We start from the raw sequence: 14,945 nt of genomic DNA, 5'->3' as shown, positions 1-14,945 counted from the left end.
CAGCCCTGCCCCACGCCCCAGGCGGCCGCCGCCACCCCAGCGGGCGCTGAGACGGCGAGCAGAGCCCGCGGGCAGCCAGCGTCCCCCGGAGGAGCTGGCGCGGCTGATGGAGCAATATCTGCTCCGCGGGCTGCGCTGGCCCGTCGCGCCCGACGGCCTCGTCCCCAACTCGGTCGTCCGCGCCTGCCTCTGGCCCCACGGGACCCCCGAGCGCCAGAGGAGCTCCGTGCAGAAGGGGCTGCCCAGGAGGCAGCGGGCGAAGGTCCGGGCGTCCCGGCTGCCCCTGCCGAAGGCGCCGGCGAAGCGCGAGGCCAGGCAGCCGTGGGGGGAGACGCTGCCCTTCGTGGAGGCGGGGGCACCCCCCCAGGACCTGCTGGCTGAAATCGCCAGCCAGGGCTGGCTGCTGCACAAGCCGGAGAGCATCAGCCTGGAGGGGGTCGTGCGGGGCATCCTGGGGCAGCTGGCGGCCGCGTCGCCCTCCGTCTACGCCCTGGGCACCGCCGCGCTGGTGCGCATCGCCGAGAGCTGCGTCCTGCCGCCCGATCTGCGGGAGGAGGCCTACAGCAGCCTCCTCCCGCAGACCAGCAGCGCCGGGGCGCGGAGGCGGCGTGCCGCCTGGCAGGCGCTGGCCGGGATGGCCCTGCTGAGCCGGCGGGACCTGCTGCCGCTCGCCCGCGCCCTCATGGACAAGGACGGGACGGTGCGGGACCTGGCGCGCTCCCTGCTCCGCTCCATCGCCGGCATCGCCGACAAGGACGCACTCAGCGAGGCCGTGCGGCGGCCGCCCGCCTCCGCCCCGGCGGAGGACGTGTGAGTGCCTCCCCGGCCCCGCAAGCCCCCGGGCACGCTCTGCTCCGCGCCCCCACGCCTGCCCCTGTCCCGCTCCAGGCACACATCGCTCGGCGGGGAGCCTGCGCCCGCGGCCGTCGCCCCGCCGGAGCCGGGCGCCGAGGGGGCGAGCGCGGCGGCCGCCAGCCCCCCGGAGCGGGACGCGCTGCTGCAGGCGGTGCGCGAGCGCCTGACGTCCACCCTGTCCCTGGCGGAGGAGCAGCCGTGGAGCAGCCCGGAGACGGAGCGGACGGAGTCCCCGGAGCCGCCTGCGGATCTGTGGGGCGCCGGGCAGGCGACGCCGCGGGGACCCGCGCGGGAGCCCGGGCTGAGGAAGAGGAGGACGGCAGGCAGCGGTGAGGCACGAGGAGCTGCCCCTTGCCCTGCCGCCGGGCGAGGAAGGCACGTAAAATAAGGCTTCCTCCCCCAGATTTGCACCCATCAGAGCCACCCCCAGCGGTGTCCCGTTCTCCCCGCCCGGACCTGGCTGAGGAGCCCAGGGCGAAGCAGCGCCAGGCGCGGCAGAGGCTGCCCAAACTCGGCACCAGGATGCGGCGTGGCGTGTTCCTCTCCCCGCTCCGGCTGGTGCCCAGCGGCACGCGGGCGCGCGAGGCCCCGGCACGGCCACGGCCGCGGCTGGCAGGGGCCCCGCTGCCCGCGGCGGGCCAGGCAGTGCCGGCAGAGCCTCGGGCTGGCGGGCGCGGGGAGGCCGCGTCGGAGGCGGCGCGGGGAGCCGGTGTGCGGAGGGAGCCCGCCGGAGAGCGGCTGCAGCCCCGGCCCCGAGCGCGCACCGAGGCCTCGGCGATCCTGCTCCGGAGGAAGCCCACGGGCATGCGGCCGCGAGAAAAGGCTGCGGAGACCCCCGGGCGGGGAGGGCTCCCGGGGACCCCCTTGCGGAGAGGGTCCCCGCGGGCCCCGCCGCAGCAGGACGCTGCCAACCGCGTCGACCCGCGGCAGCGCTACGGCTCGGGGCCCGGCCGGTGGCGCGACGACCTCTGCAAGCTGCTCAGCCTGCGCACGAGCCCCGCGACCCCCGAGGAGCGGCGGGTGATGGAGGAGCTGATGGCCTTGGCCGGCGAGGCCCTGGCCGGGGACACCGTGGCCTGGAGCCTGCTGAGATCCTCCGGCGACCTCCTCGTCCAGCTGCAGAAGAGACGCTCCCGCCGGGGCCGGGCCGGGCCGGGCGTGCGGGCACCTGGCCCGGGGCGGCCGGCGGTGGCTGGCAGCACCGGCGCCCAGGGAGCCAAGGGAGTGGGCCCGGGGCCGGGGCCCAGCTGGGCCGAGGCGGCGCCGGGCGAGGCGGATCGGCCCTGGCGGATGCTTGAGGCCCTGCTGCGTCGCCTGGCAGAGCCCCGGGAGCTGCCGGGGGCTACCGAGTTGCAGGGCTGGCTCCGGGCTCTGCAAGCCCAGCTGCCCGCCCCAGAGCAGCGCCGGGAGCTGCAGGCTCTGCTTGCTGCGGCTGCAGGCGCGGCGACCGAGGAGGACGAGGAGCTGGGTGAAGCCCTGGGGCTCTGCGCCTGCCTGGCAGACCCCCAGCAGCCCGAGCCAGATGCCTCCATGGTCCGGGCGCTGGCGGACGCGCACCGGTGCTACACCGGGCGGGTGGCCGGAGCCGGCGGCCACGAGCCCACCGTCGGGGCTGACGCGCTGCTGGCCCGCATCAAAGCCCGGCTGCGGGTCTCTTGGGGACGGCCGCCGCTGCACCCGGGCGATGCTGGGACACCGCAGGAGAGGGAGCCTGCAGGAAAGGCCCGGCCGCGGGGGGCCAAGCGGCCGGCAGGGAGCTGGCCGGCCCTGCCGGAGGGGGGCCCGCAGCCTGCGGTCCCCGAAGCCCTGCAGGTGACGGGGCTGGAGGAGGTGGCCGCGATGCACAAGGAGCTGTGGGCCGACGCGGACAGCTCACTCCTGGCCCAGCTGGGCCGGGGCCAGGCCAGGCCAGGCAGCGGGCGCGAGGAGCCCTGGCCAGGGCTCTGGCAAGACGGGAAAGCGGAGGAGAGCAGCGTGCACAAGCTCCTGGCGCTGCACCAAGTGCTGCTGAAGCTCCGGGACCGCCACGGGGCCGACTCGGAGGCCTGGCAAGAGGCGCTGACCCACCTGCTGCAGCTCTACGGGCTGCAGTGCCCCCGCATCCGCTGCCTCTTCCAGTACCTGCTGGCGGGCGAACCGCCCCCCGTCCGCTACGTTTCCGGCAAGGCCGAGCGGCCGGAGCAGGAGCCGGGGCCGCCGGGAGAGCGGGTGCTGTGCCGGGTGCTGCTGCCCGCGGGGCCGCGGCCGCCGGCCTTCTGCCACGTGGCGCCGCTGAGCTACTGCAACAACGTGCACGTGCCGCGGCCCTGGGGGGAGGCCGTCTTCGGGGCCCTGGCGCTCCGGTGGCGCTCGGAGTGCTCCAGCGAGCCGGGCGCGCTGCCGCCGCTGCGCCTCGCCCTGCTCCGAGAGCCCCGCGGAGCAGCACCCGGCCCGGCGCGCGCCGGGGGGCCGCGGCCCGCCTGCTCGCCGGGGATCTCGCAATAAAGCTGGTGTCGTGCCCCGGGGATGCTCCCATCTCCGTGTTCCCTCCCCCCCCCAACATCTGGCACATCCTTATCCCCGCGCTGCTTCCTCCCTCCGCCATGCCGGGATCTGGGATTTGGGGAGGGGGGTCCTCCCACAGGTGCCTCAGCAGCGGCTTTAATCCACAGGGCTCTGGGGCCATGGGCATGCACTGGCCTTGCTGGGCATCCGGCCTGGCAAAGCCCCCCCTCGGGGCGGCCCGGACCTGGAATGGGAAAATTTGGGGAACCTCCCCCAACCCCCACCGTCTGGCTGCCCCCCGCCCGCAGCCCGCGCCCATGTCCGTCCCAGGCGATGCCTCCGCCGAGGCCACGGGGTGCCCGCGCCGTGCCCTCCCCGCGGCGCCCCGGCTCCGCAGCGTGGGGGTCCCGGCAGCCCCCGGCGCCGGTGCCCGGGTGTCTGCGGCCGCCCCGGCCGCGCTCGCCGCCCGGCTCCGCGGACACAAAACGCCCATTGTGCGCCGCCCGGGAAAGCCTCCAAGCACCTGCCCTCGCCTCCGCGCCCGGCATCAGCTGCGCCGGCCCGGGGGGGCAGCGGCCACGCTCGCCCCAACTACATTTCCCAGCGTGCAGCACCCTCAGCACGGTGGGCGGCACAGGCCTGGGGCCACACACAGCCCAATAGCCCCCCCCGGGGCTGGTCCCCCCCTCCACACTGCCGCCGCCGCTGGGGGAATAATCCCGCAATAATCTCCCCATGCAGCCGTGGGGGCCCGGAGCGGCCGGGCAGGGCCGGGGTCTGGCGGACGCGCAGCGCCGTGCACCTGGTTCCCGTGCCGGGGGCGGGGGGGACGACGTGGGAGCAAGCTGCTATCCGTCCCCGCGGGCCCAGGGTGGCAGCAGGCACCGGGATCCCCTGCAATAAGAGGGATGGGGACACCTTAAAAATAAATAAATAAATAAATAAAAAGGGCCCCCGCCCCCGGGCGGCAGAGGCGCCTCGGCACGGCGCGGGGGGGGGGGGGGGGCTGCAAAGGGCAGGGCGGGGAGCAGGGCCCGCCGCCCCCGCCGCCGCGGACTACAAGTCCCAAGCTGCAGCGGGCCCCCCCCGGCCGGCCCGGCCCCCCCGGGCCGCTGTCAGCTCCGCGCCGGCCCCGCACCCGCTGAGCGGGGGATGCGCCCCCGGCCCGGCCAGCGCCCCGGCGCCGGTGACAGCGCCGCGGCAGCGCAGGGCGCGGCGCCCGGCCGGCTCCGGCACCAGCACCGGCTCCGGCAGCGGCTCCGGCAGCGGCAGCGGCTCCGGCACCGCGGCCGGGCGGGGATGCCCGGCGCCGTCCCCCCGCCGCACCGAGCCGGCACGGCCCGGGGGGGCGCCGGGCGGGGCGGGCGCTGAGCGGGGCGCCAGGAGCCGCCGGGGCCGGGCCGGGCCGGGCCGAACCGCGCCGTACCGAGCAGATCCGCGCTGAGCCGAGCCGCGCCGCACCGGGCCGGGTCGAGCCGAGCCGTACCGTTCCGAGCCGCACCGGGCAGAGCAGAGCCGGGCCGGGCCGTGCCGGGCCGCGCCGCCCCGATGCCGGCGGCGGCTGCGCCCCAGCGGCGCGGCGGAGCCCGGGCCGTGCCAGGCAGCGCCGCGCCCCGCGGGCACCGGAGCCGCGCCTGAGCCGCGGCCGCGCACGGCGGCAGCACCCGCCGGGGCTCGGGGCTCGGCTCGGGGGTGCCCCGGCCCCGGGGACGCCGGAGGCGGCCTCGCTGCTGAGCGGAGCCCGGGCACCGCGGACCAAGAGCGGCTGCCAGGGACTGCGGCTGCAAGGAACCCCGCTCAGCACTGCCCGGCTGCAGGAGACCCAAGGGACCCCGCTCTGCACTGCCCAGCTGCAAGGGACCCCGCTCGGTGCTGCCTGGCTGCAGGAGACCCAAGGGACCCCGCTCAGCACCGCCCGGCCTCAGGAGACCCAAGGGACCCCGCTCAGCACTGCCCAGCTGCAGGAGACCCAAGGAACCCCGCTCAGCACTGCCCAGCTGCAAGGGACCCTGCTTGGTGCTGCCCGGCTGCAGGAGACCCAAGGAACCCCGCTCAGCACTGCCCAGCTGCAAGGGACCCTGCTTGGTGCTGCCTGGCTGCAGGAGACCCAAAAGACCCTGTTTGGTGCTGTCCAGCTCCAGGAAACCCAAAGGACCCTGCTCGGTGCTCCCTGGCTGCAAGGGACCCAAGGGACCCCAAGGTGCGCCCTTCGGCTGCAAGGGAGCCCGGCCCCACGGCCGCGGGCGCAGCCCTTGCCCTCCCCTCGAGCCCGGCCCGCCGCAGTGCGTCCGAGCCCCCCGGGACCATGCGGGCCAGGGGGGACGAGGCGCGGAGCCGGGACCTTCGGCGCGCGGCTGCCCAGCAGGGCCGGGGCCCCCGGGGCCCGGCGGGCGTGAGGAGCACGTGCGCGTGGGCGCTGGCGCGCTGAGACGGGGCCCAGAGCGCGATGGAGCCGGAGGAGGGCTGGAGCCCCCACAAGGGCAATCCCTTCTGGACGGCCGTCTTCGACTACGAGGCCGCGGCCGAGGAGGAGCTGACGCTGCGGCGGGGCGACGTGGTGGAGGTGCTCTCCAAGGACTCCACCGTGTCCGGAGACGAGGGCTGGTGGACGGGGAAGGTCCAGGGCAAGGTGGGGGTCTTCCCCAGCAACTACGTGAGCAGCGAGCCGGCTGCCGTGGGGCTGCCGGAGGTCTCCTTCGAGGAGCTGCTGCTGGACGAGATCATTGGCGTGGGCGGCTTCGGGAAGGTCTACAAGGGGCTGTGGCGAGGCGAGGAGGTGGCGGTGAAGGCCGCCCGGCAGGACCCCGACGAGGACATCGGCGCCACGGCGGAGAGCGTGCGGCAGGAGGCCCGGCTCTTCGGCATGCTGCGGCACCCCAACATCATCGCCCTGAAGGCCGTGTGCCTCAGCCCCCCCAACCTCTGCCTCGTGATGGAGTTCGCCCGGGGCGGCGCGCTCAACCGGGCCCTGGCGGGGCGCAAGGTGCCGCCCCACGTGCTGGTCAACTGGGCCGTGCAGATCGCCCGCGGCATGAACTACCTGCACAACGAGGCCGTGGTGCCCATCATCCACCGCGACCTGAAGTCCATCAACAGTAAGTGCCCCGGGGGACCCCCGACCGCTGCCCAATGCGCCCCCACATTGTGCTGTCGGTGCTGCCCCGCTGCAGCCCCAGGCTCCCACAGGCACGGCCAGCCTGTGGGGCACCGGGGGGCTAGGACGCCTGGGCCCCTTCCCCACCTCGGTGAGGGGTGTAGGGGCGGGGTGCCAGCTCCCAGCCCCATGGCTGCTCCTCACTTACCCTGGGCATGTGGGGTCCCTCGGGCTGTGCCAGGCCTCTGGGCGCCTCAGCTGCACCCCAGAAAGGGGCTGGACCGAGGAAGCTCCTCTCAGGGGAGCGGAGAAATCCCCCTACCTTGTCCGGGGGGCACAGGGGGGCACGGGAGGCCCTGCAGGACCAGGGGGCTCTGCCCTGCCATCCCCCAATCTGCCCATGGCCCCGGCTGCCCCGTGCCCATCTACTGCCCTCTCCTTGCCTCTCGCCAGTCCTGATCCTGGAGAAGATCGAGAACGATGACCTGGCCCATTGCACCCTGAAGATCACGGACTTCGGGCTGGCCCGCGAGTGGCACAAGACGACGAAGATGAGCGCAGCCGGGACCTACGCCTGGATGGCCCCCGAGGTCATTAAGCTGTCCCTCTTCTCCAAGAGCAGCGACGTCTGGAGGTACCAGGGGGCAGGGGTGGGGACCCGGCTGGGCACCGGGGCGCAGCAGGACCCCCAGCATGGTGCTGTGCCCGCCCTGCCCTGAGCCCCCCGGCCTGTGCCGCAGCTTTGGGGTACTGTTGTGGGAGCTGCTGACCGGCGAAGTGCCGTACCGGGAGATCGACGCCCTGGCCGTGGCCTATGGCGTGGCCATGAACAAGCTGACGCTGCCCATCCCTTCCACGTGTCCTGAGCCCTTCGCCCACCTCCTGGAGGGTAAGTGGGACATGAGGACAAATGCACAAGGGCTGGTGTCCCTGCATGGGGGCCAGGGCCCATGCACAAGGGTCAGGGTCCCTTCATGGGGGCCATGGCCCATGCACAGGGCTCATGCACAAGGGTCAAGGTCCCTGCATGGGGCCCATGCATTAGGACAAGTGCACAAGGGCCAGCGTCCCTGCACGGGGGCCGGGGCCTGTGCACACAGCCCCATGCAGACCCTGCCCCCGCCCTGCACGGGGGCCAGGGGCCATGCACAAAGACCAGGGCCCAAGCATAGGGGCTGGGATCCCTGCACGAGGACAAGCGCACGAGGGTCGGGGGCTCTGCACGAGGTTCGGGGGCTCTGCACGAGGGTCAGGGGCTCTGCATGCCGCCCCAGGCCCCTGGCACAGGGGCCAGGGTCTGCACGCAACTGGCAAAGGCCCCGCTGCCGCTCCCGCCCTCGCAGAGTGCTGGGACCCCGACCCGCACGCCCCGCCCGGCCTTCGGCAGCATCCTGGGGCGCCTGCTGGCCATCGAGCAGTCGGCGATGCTGGCCATGCCCCTCGAGTCTTTCCACTCGCTGCAGCAGGACTGGAAGCTGGAGATCCAGAGCATGTTCAGCGACCTGCGCACCAAGGAGAAGGTCAGCAGGGCCTCGGCTGCACCCGGCCCCCGCTCCCCGGGGCTCAGCCCTCCCCGGCCCCCGGCCCCTCTCCAGGGACCCGCCTGCCCCCGACGCGCCGCCGGAGCGGGGCCTGGGGACCCCCCCCGGCCGCACGGCATCTCCCCCGGCCCGTGTCGGCCCGCAGGAGCTGCGGAGCCGCGAGGAAGAGCTGCTGCGGGCGGCCCAGGAGCAGCGGACGCAGGAGGAGGTGCTGCGCCGGCGGGAGCAGGAGCTGGCGGCCCGGGAGATCGACATTGTCGAGCGGGAGCTGCACCTCATCATGCACCAGATGCACCAGGAGAAGCCCGGCGTCAAGAAGAGGAAGGGGCACTTCAAGCGCAGCCGCCTCAAGCTGCGGGACGGCAACCGCATCAGCCTGCCCTCGGGTACCCCACCCCCCCAAGCCCCCAGCCTGCCCTCGAGGACCCTAAAATCCTGCTGCCCCCCAAACCTTGCTGCACCTCTGCAGCCTGTCCTTGATACCCTGACCCCCCCCAGTCTCCCCACTGCTTTTGGGGGGTCCTGCACCCCTATAGCCCCCTGGACACACCGACCTTGCCCTCGGGCCCCCCAGACCTTTCCTGCACCCCCCCAGCCCATGCAATACTTGCAGGCCAGTTCCGGCCCTGGGCCAGGCTGGGGCCCCCCTGCTGCAGCTGCGGGGCTGGGGGGGGCCCCAATGCCTCCACAGCCCCCCCGACCCCTTCCCCCCGGCCTCCCCCAGGCTTCGAGCACAAGATCACGGTGCAGGCGTCGCCCACGCTGGAGAGGCGGAAGGGGCTGGGGGCCGACGGCGCCAGCCCCCCCGGCAGCCCCAGCATCATCCCCCGCCTCAGGGCCATCTGCCGTGAGTAACCCCCTGGCAGCCCCCCAAACCCCAAGCAGCCCCACGGATCCCCACGCTGCCCTCGGCTACCCGGGACCCCCCTGGGACCCCAAATCCAGGCCAGTACCACAAACCCCAGGCAGTCCCCAAATTGCAGACATCCTCCCCAAACCCCAGCCCGTCTGCAACTCCCCCCACAGTCCCCCAAACCCCAGGTAGCCCCCCAAAAACCCCAGGCAGCCCCCAAAACACCAGGCTGCCCCCGAATCACAGACATCCTCCGCATACCCCAGCCCATCTGCAACCCCCCACAGACCCCCAAACCCAGACTGCCCCCCAAACCCAGACAGCCCCCCAAAACCCCAGGCTGCCCCCAAATCACAGATATCCTCCCCAAACTCTGGCCCATCTGCAAACTTGAGGCAGCTCCCCACGCCCCAGGCAGCCCCCCAGCCCCCCGCCCCAGCAGCATGGGCCCCACGGGGGCCCCACGCCCCCCCGGGGCAGCAATCGGCCCCGCCATGGGGTGCAGCCAAGCCCAGCAGCTTCCCCCCCCCGACCCCGGCCATGGGTGATGGTGGAGGGGAGCCCCACAGCCGCCCCGCTGCACCCGCAGTGACGCCCCTGGACGGGAGCCGGACGTGGGGCCGCAGTGGGGCGCCGCGGGCCGAGGCGCTGGCGGGCAGCAAGAAGAAGGGCCGGACGTGGGGGCCCAGCTCCACGCTGCACAAGGAGCGGCTGGGCGGCGAGGAGAGGTGAGCGGGGCCCGCGGTGCGGTGGGGGGCCGCCTGCCCCCGCTGACCCCCTCCCCACGCCCCCTCCTCCGCAGGCTCAAGGCCCTGGGTGAGGGCTGCAAGCAGTGGTCGTCCAGCGCCCCGAACCTGGGCAAGTCGCCGCGGCACGTGCCCATGGCGGTGGGCTTCGCCAGCCTCACTGAAATGGGTGAGCGGGGCCCGGGGGGGGCCGGGCCAGCCCCAGGGAGGGGGGGACAGCAGGAAGGATGGGAGCCCCATGGGGGGGGGTCTGGCTGCAGGGGATGGGGGTGCTGTGCAATGGGGGGGAGCTGCACCCATGGGTGCTGGGTCTGCGGGGGTGTCCCTCCCTGCAGAGTGCAGGAGTTGGGGGGTGCTGTGCTGTGGCGGGGGGAGGGGTAATCACCCTGGGGGGGGGGCACATCCCAGAGGGGCCTGTTCCTGCAGGGTGCATGGATAGGAGGATGCTGTGCTATGAGGGGGGCTGCACCCATGGGGGGGGAGCTGCACCCATGGGGAGATGACTAGGGCTGGGGGGGAGGGGGCGACCATCACTGCAGGGTGCAGAGGTGGGGGACACCATGCAATGGGGGGGGGAACCCTCAGCCCAAGGGACTGTGTCCTGGGTGCAGGGGGCTTAGGGACACCGTGCTATTGGGGGGGGGGGGTTGCATGCAAGGGGAGGGGTCAGAGGGGGTGTCCGGTGCCCGCAGGGTGCAGGGGGCTTAGGGACACTGTGCAATTGGGGAGCGGGGTTGCATGCACGGGGGAGGGGTCAGAGGGGGTGTCCGGTGCCCGCAGGGTGCAAGGCGCCCCCCGGGGAGGGCGTCCGCCCCCCCCCGACGGCCGCTGCCCCCGCAGAGGAGTACGCCGAGGCGGAGGAGCCCGAGGCGCCGCCCTCGCCCCCCGGCAGCCCCCGGCCCGCGGCGGCGGCGGCGGCGGCGGCGGCGGGGGGGGCCCGGGCGGGCGGCGGGGGGCGGCGGGGCCGCAGCGGGGCGGCGCTACTGGGCTGCGCCTCGGTGCTGGCGGCGGTGGCGCTGGGCGCGGGGCTGCCCGGGGCCCCCCCCGCCTCCGCCCCGGCCCCGGCCGAGCATCACCCGCCGCCGCCGCCCGCGGGCGCCCCGCGCCGCCCGCGCCAGTCGCTGACGCCCACGCGAGTCGCCGCCGCCCGCCGCGGGCACCGCCGCACCCCCTCGGACGGGGCCCTGCCCCACGGGCACGGTGAGCGCTTTCCCGAGGGGGACCCCGAGGGGAGCCCCACGGAGCAACTCCCCCCCACCCACGCACCGCCCGCGCTCCACCCCATTGCAACCCCCCCCACTCTCCCCGTTGCACCCCCCACACGCTCTGCCCACTGCAGCACCCCTACTCTCCCCACTCTGCCCCATTGCAACCGCCCCCAAAGTTCCCTCCATGCTCTGCCCCATTGCACCCCCCCAGCTCTCTGCTCTGCCCCATTGCAACACCCCGCTCTTTCCACTGTGCCTCATTGCACCCCCTCAGCTCTCCTCAGTCTGCCCCACAGCACCACTCCCCACATGCTCTGCCCCATTGCAACCCCCCTGCTCTCCCCACTCTGCCCCATTGCACCCCCCCACATGCTCTGCCTCATTGCAACCCCCCCCGCTCTCCCTGCACTGCCCCATTGCATCCCCCCCACTCTTCCCACTGCACCCCCCCGCTCTCCCCGCTGCACCCCCCGCTCTCCCCACTGCACCCCCCACTCTCCCCATTGCATCTCCCTGCTCTCCCCGCTCTCCCCACTGCACCCCCCCCCCCCGCTCTCCCCGGTGCACCCCCCCCGCTCTCCCCACTGCACCCCCACTCTCCCCATTGCATCTCCCTGCTCTCCCTGCTCTCCCCACTGCACCCCCCCCCCCGCTCTCCCCGCTGCACCCCCCCGCCCTGCACCCCCGTCGCCGCCTGCCGTCGGGCCGCGCTGAGGCCGCCGCTGCCCGCAGGAGCCCGCGAGGCGCCGGAGCCGCCGCTGCCGCCGCCGCCATCGCGCCGCCGCGGCCCGGAGGCGCCGCCGCCGCCGGAGGCGCCGCCCGCGGAGCGGCCGCGCTCGCTGCCCTTCGCCCCGCGGCCGCGGCCCGCGCCCGCCCGCCCGCGGCCCGACCCCTGGGCGCTGGTGTCGGCGCGGGGGGCGCGGGCCGCGGCGCCCCCGACCCTGCTGGACCTGGACGCCGAGGGGCAGAGCCGCGACGGCACCGTGCCCCTCTGCGGGCGCCCCGGCGCCGGGCCCGGCCCCGACGGCGCCCGCAGCCGCGGCTCCAGCACCGACGGCTCCCACGGCGACGGCACCGGCTCCAGCACCGACATCTCGCACTGACCCGCCGCGGCCCCGGCGCCGACGGCTCCCGCCTCGCTGGGTCCGCGACACCAGCTGCGGCACTGGCTGCGGCGGCCAGGTCCCCCGCTGGCCCGGAACCGGCACTGATGAGCCCCCCCCCGCCGAGCGGCAGCGACCGTCCCCACCCACGGCACCGGCCCTGGCTCCGGCACCGATGGATCCCGCTGATCCGGCCCCAGCACCGAGGCGTCCAGCTGGCCCGGACCCAGAGGCCGGCAGATCCTGCAGCTCCGGCGGTCCCGTGACACCAGTACCAGGAGCATCTCTGGCCAGGAGGTGCCAGAGCGGGCAGGATTTGGGGGGGGGGGCGCTTGGGGAGACCCCCAGGCATGTGTAAATCTGTTGTGATGTTTGTATAAAAAAGAAGGAAAAAAAAACCCTAAACCTTGCTGAGAGCCGACGCCGTTCCCGCGGGCCCAGGAGTCCGGCCCCCAGCAGGGAGTGCGGGCTGGGAGGTGGGGGGGGGGCACGACCACAGGGAGCCCCCCCCACAGCTAGGCAGGGGGCAGGGAGGGGGACACCATCCCCAGACACCTGGGCTCCCCGGCACTGTGGGGCCTGCGGTTTGCACCCCCCTGCACACCCCCATGTGCCAGGGACCCCCCAGGGCAGGGACACCCTTTGCCCCCCACCCCAATGCAGGCCCTTCATGCACCTGCAGCACCCCCCCAGCCCCGGCTGCACCCTCCACCCCCCCCCAGGTCCTTTCCAGCCCCCTCGCCCCAAGGAACAGGCTGGGCAGGATGAAACCGATAATTTTATATAGCGTCCATGGTTCGGGGTGTGTGTGGGGGGTGCACGAAACGGAGCCGGGGCAGAATCAGCACCAGTGACACCAGGACCCCCGGCACCCACCGGGCCCCGGCCCCCGGGGGGCAGGCGGCCGGCCGGGCCCTGCGAGGGACACGTGGGGGTCCGGCTGGACAGGGCAGGATGCGGCCCCCGGCTGCTAGGCGATGAGGTCCTTGTAGCCGTCCCGCTGCCGCTGCCCCGAGCGGGTGATTTTCATCTCCGTCAGCTGGATGTAGCGCAGCACGTTGGTGTCTGCGGGAGCAGAGGCCACGGGTCCCATCCGGTTCTGCTGGGTCCAGCACCCCGACAGGCTCCCCAGCACTCTTAGGTGACCCCCAACCCCTCCTCAGCCCCCCTACATGCCCCCCCAGCAGCCCCAAATATCCTCAGCATTCCCAGCACCCCCAAATACCCCCAGCACTTCCAGCTCAGCACCCGGCTCAGCACTCCCAATACCTCCCAGCAGCCCCATCCCAACCCATCGGCAGTCCTGGGGGCAGCAGCAGCTCAGGGTCCGATCCAGCACCCCCAAGTGCCCCCCAGCACCCCCAGGTGCCCCCTCCCAGCACCCCGTGGGGTTGCACGGGTGCCCCCCGGCGCGTCAGTGCCCAGGGCCAGCCCAGCGCCGGGCTCCCATGGGGCAGCCGGGGTGCAGCACCCCCCGGCGCCGGGCTCACCGGCGGGCTGGCGGCTGCGGGCCTCGCGCAGGTAGAGCAGGGCGCTCTCGTAGTCGCCCAGGTGGTAGAAGGCGACGCCGGCCCGGTACGTGGCCTTGAAGTTGCTCCGCTGCCGCTCCAGCACCTTGAGGCAGTACTCGCGCACCCGCTCGTAGTTCACCAGCTCCGACTGCAGCAGGCAGGCTGGGGGGGAGCAGGGGGGGGCTCAGCAGTGCCCGCCCATGCCCGCTGCACCCCGCGCCCGCTGCACCCCGCGCCCGCCACGCTGCACCCCCTCCGCACCACGCGCACTGCACCCGCTGCGTGCTGCGCTGCGCCCGCTGCAGCCTCCGTGCCCTGCGCTGCACTACCGGCACCCACCACACCCCGCAGCCACTGCACCCGGCGCTGCGCGCCTCGCTGCGCCCCGCACTGCATCCCCTGCACGTGGCGTGGCGCGCACTGCCCCCCCAGCTGCATCTGCTGCACTCCGCATTGCATCCCCTTGTGCCCCACGCCGCATCCGCTGCTGCACCCCCTGTGCATGGCACTGCACAGGCTGCGCCCTGCCTGGCATCCTACACAGGCAGTCCTGCCTGCACTGCACCCTCTGTACCCTGGATGTGTGGCACTGCACCCCTCACTGCATGCCCTGCATCCCAAACAGGGGGTCCCTGCATGCACTGCCTTCCCCCTGCAGCCTGTATACACAGCACTGCATCCCCTGCATTCACTGCACCCCGTGTACTGCATCTTCTACAGATGGCACCGCATCCTCTACATCCCGTATGAGCTGCCCTGCATGCACTGCACCCCCTCACTGCACCCCCTACACATGGCACTGCACCCCCTGCATCCCATATGGGCAGCCCTGCATGCACTGCACCCCCTCACTGCACCCCCTACACTTGGCACTGCACCCCCTGCATCCCATATGGGCAGCCCTGCATGCACTGCACCCCCACACTGCATCCCCTACACATGGCACTGCACCCCACCCCACGGACCCATCCTCCACTCCTGCCAGCTTCAGGCGCGGCGGGGGGCCACGACACCCCTTACCCCCCCCAGCAGCACCACCCCTTGCTGCCGGCTCCATCCCTCCCCACCCACACCGGGGGCCCAGGTGTCCGGGCTGGGGTGCTGGGACCCCGCTCACCAGTGAGGCTGTCGTAGCACTCCACCTCGGTGCTCTCCACCAGGTCCTGCTGGCGGGCGGAGAGGGGAGCGCTGCCGGGGGGGGCGCCGGGGGGCCCCCGCAGCCCCTTGAGCTGCAGCAGAGCCCGGTGGTACTTGCCGATGGCCTCGCGGAACTTCTTCTCCCGGTAGCAGCGGGCGGCCTCGGCCTTGAAGGCCACGGCCGCCTGGATCTGCCGCTCCAGCGCCGGCTCCCCGCCGGCCCCCGGCTGCTGCATGGCGCTGCCGCCACCGCTGCTCAGTGCCCCACCATGCCACCCGGCCCGGGGGGGTCCCGGCTCCGCCGCCGGCTCCGGCCCCGCGCACCGCCGCAGCGCCGGGGACCGCTCCCCCCGGTGCATTGTGGGAATATCCCGCCGCACCGCTGCAGAGGGCGCGGGCGGCCGCCGCCGCCC

At 74.1% G+C, this 14,945-nt stretch overlaps 2 protein-coding genes across 2 annotated transcripts; one reads left to right on the top strand and one right to left on the bottom strand.

The window, feature by feature from the left end:
• The first annotated feature begins 5,785 nt into the window (after positions 1 to 5,785).
• On the top strand, positions 5,786 to 11,884 carry MAP3K10 (mitogen-activated protein kinase kinase kinase 10). Its single transcript, XM_062598186.1, is given in 12 exon segments — positions 5,786 to 6,434; positions 6,887 to 7,067; positions 7,174 to 7,322; positions 7,777 to 7,802; positions 7,804 to 7,953; positions 8,120 to 8,360; positions 8,699 to 8,821; positions 9,417 to 9,555; positions 9,630 to 9,742; positions 10,414 to 10,471; positions 10,685 to 10,835; positions 11,609 to 11,884. Coding segments are annotated over 12 exon segments (2,256 nt in total).
• A 970-nt stretch (positions 11,885 to 12,854) lies between these two features.
• On the bottom strand, positions 12,855 to 14,838 carry TTC9B (tetratricopeptide repeat domain 9B). The gene is made up of 3 exons (XM_062598185.1): positions 14,513 to 14,838; positions 13,375 to 13,557; positions 12,855 to 12,949 (listed from the first exon to the last, which is right to left on the bottom strand). Exons 1-3 carry the CDS (start codon positions 14,766 to 14,768, stop codon positions 12,855 to 12,857), a joined length of 534 nt encoding a protein of 177 aa, XP_062454169.1. The 5' UTR covers positions 14,769 to 14,838.
• Positions 14,839 to 14,945: the final 107 nt, after the last annotated feature.

The sequence above is a fragment of the Rhea pennata genome, chromosome 32, assembly GCF_028389875.1.
Source record: "Rhea pennata isolate bPtePen1 chromosome 32, bPtePen1.pri, whole genome shotgun sequence".
NCBI classification, from domain to species: domain Eukaryota; kingdom Metazoa; phylum Chordata; class Aves; order Rheiformes; family Rheidae; genus Rhea; species Rhea pennata.
Note: the sequence above shows the minus strand (reverse complement) of the source record. Positions and strands in the feature narration are given on the sequence as shown.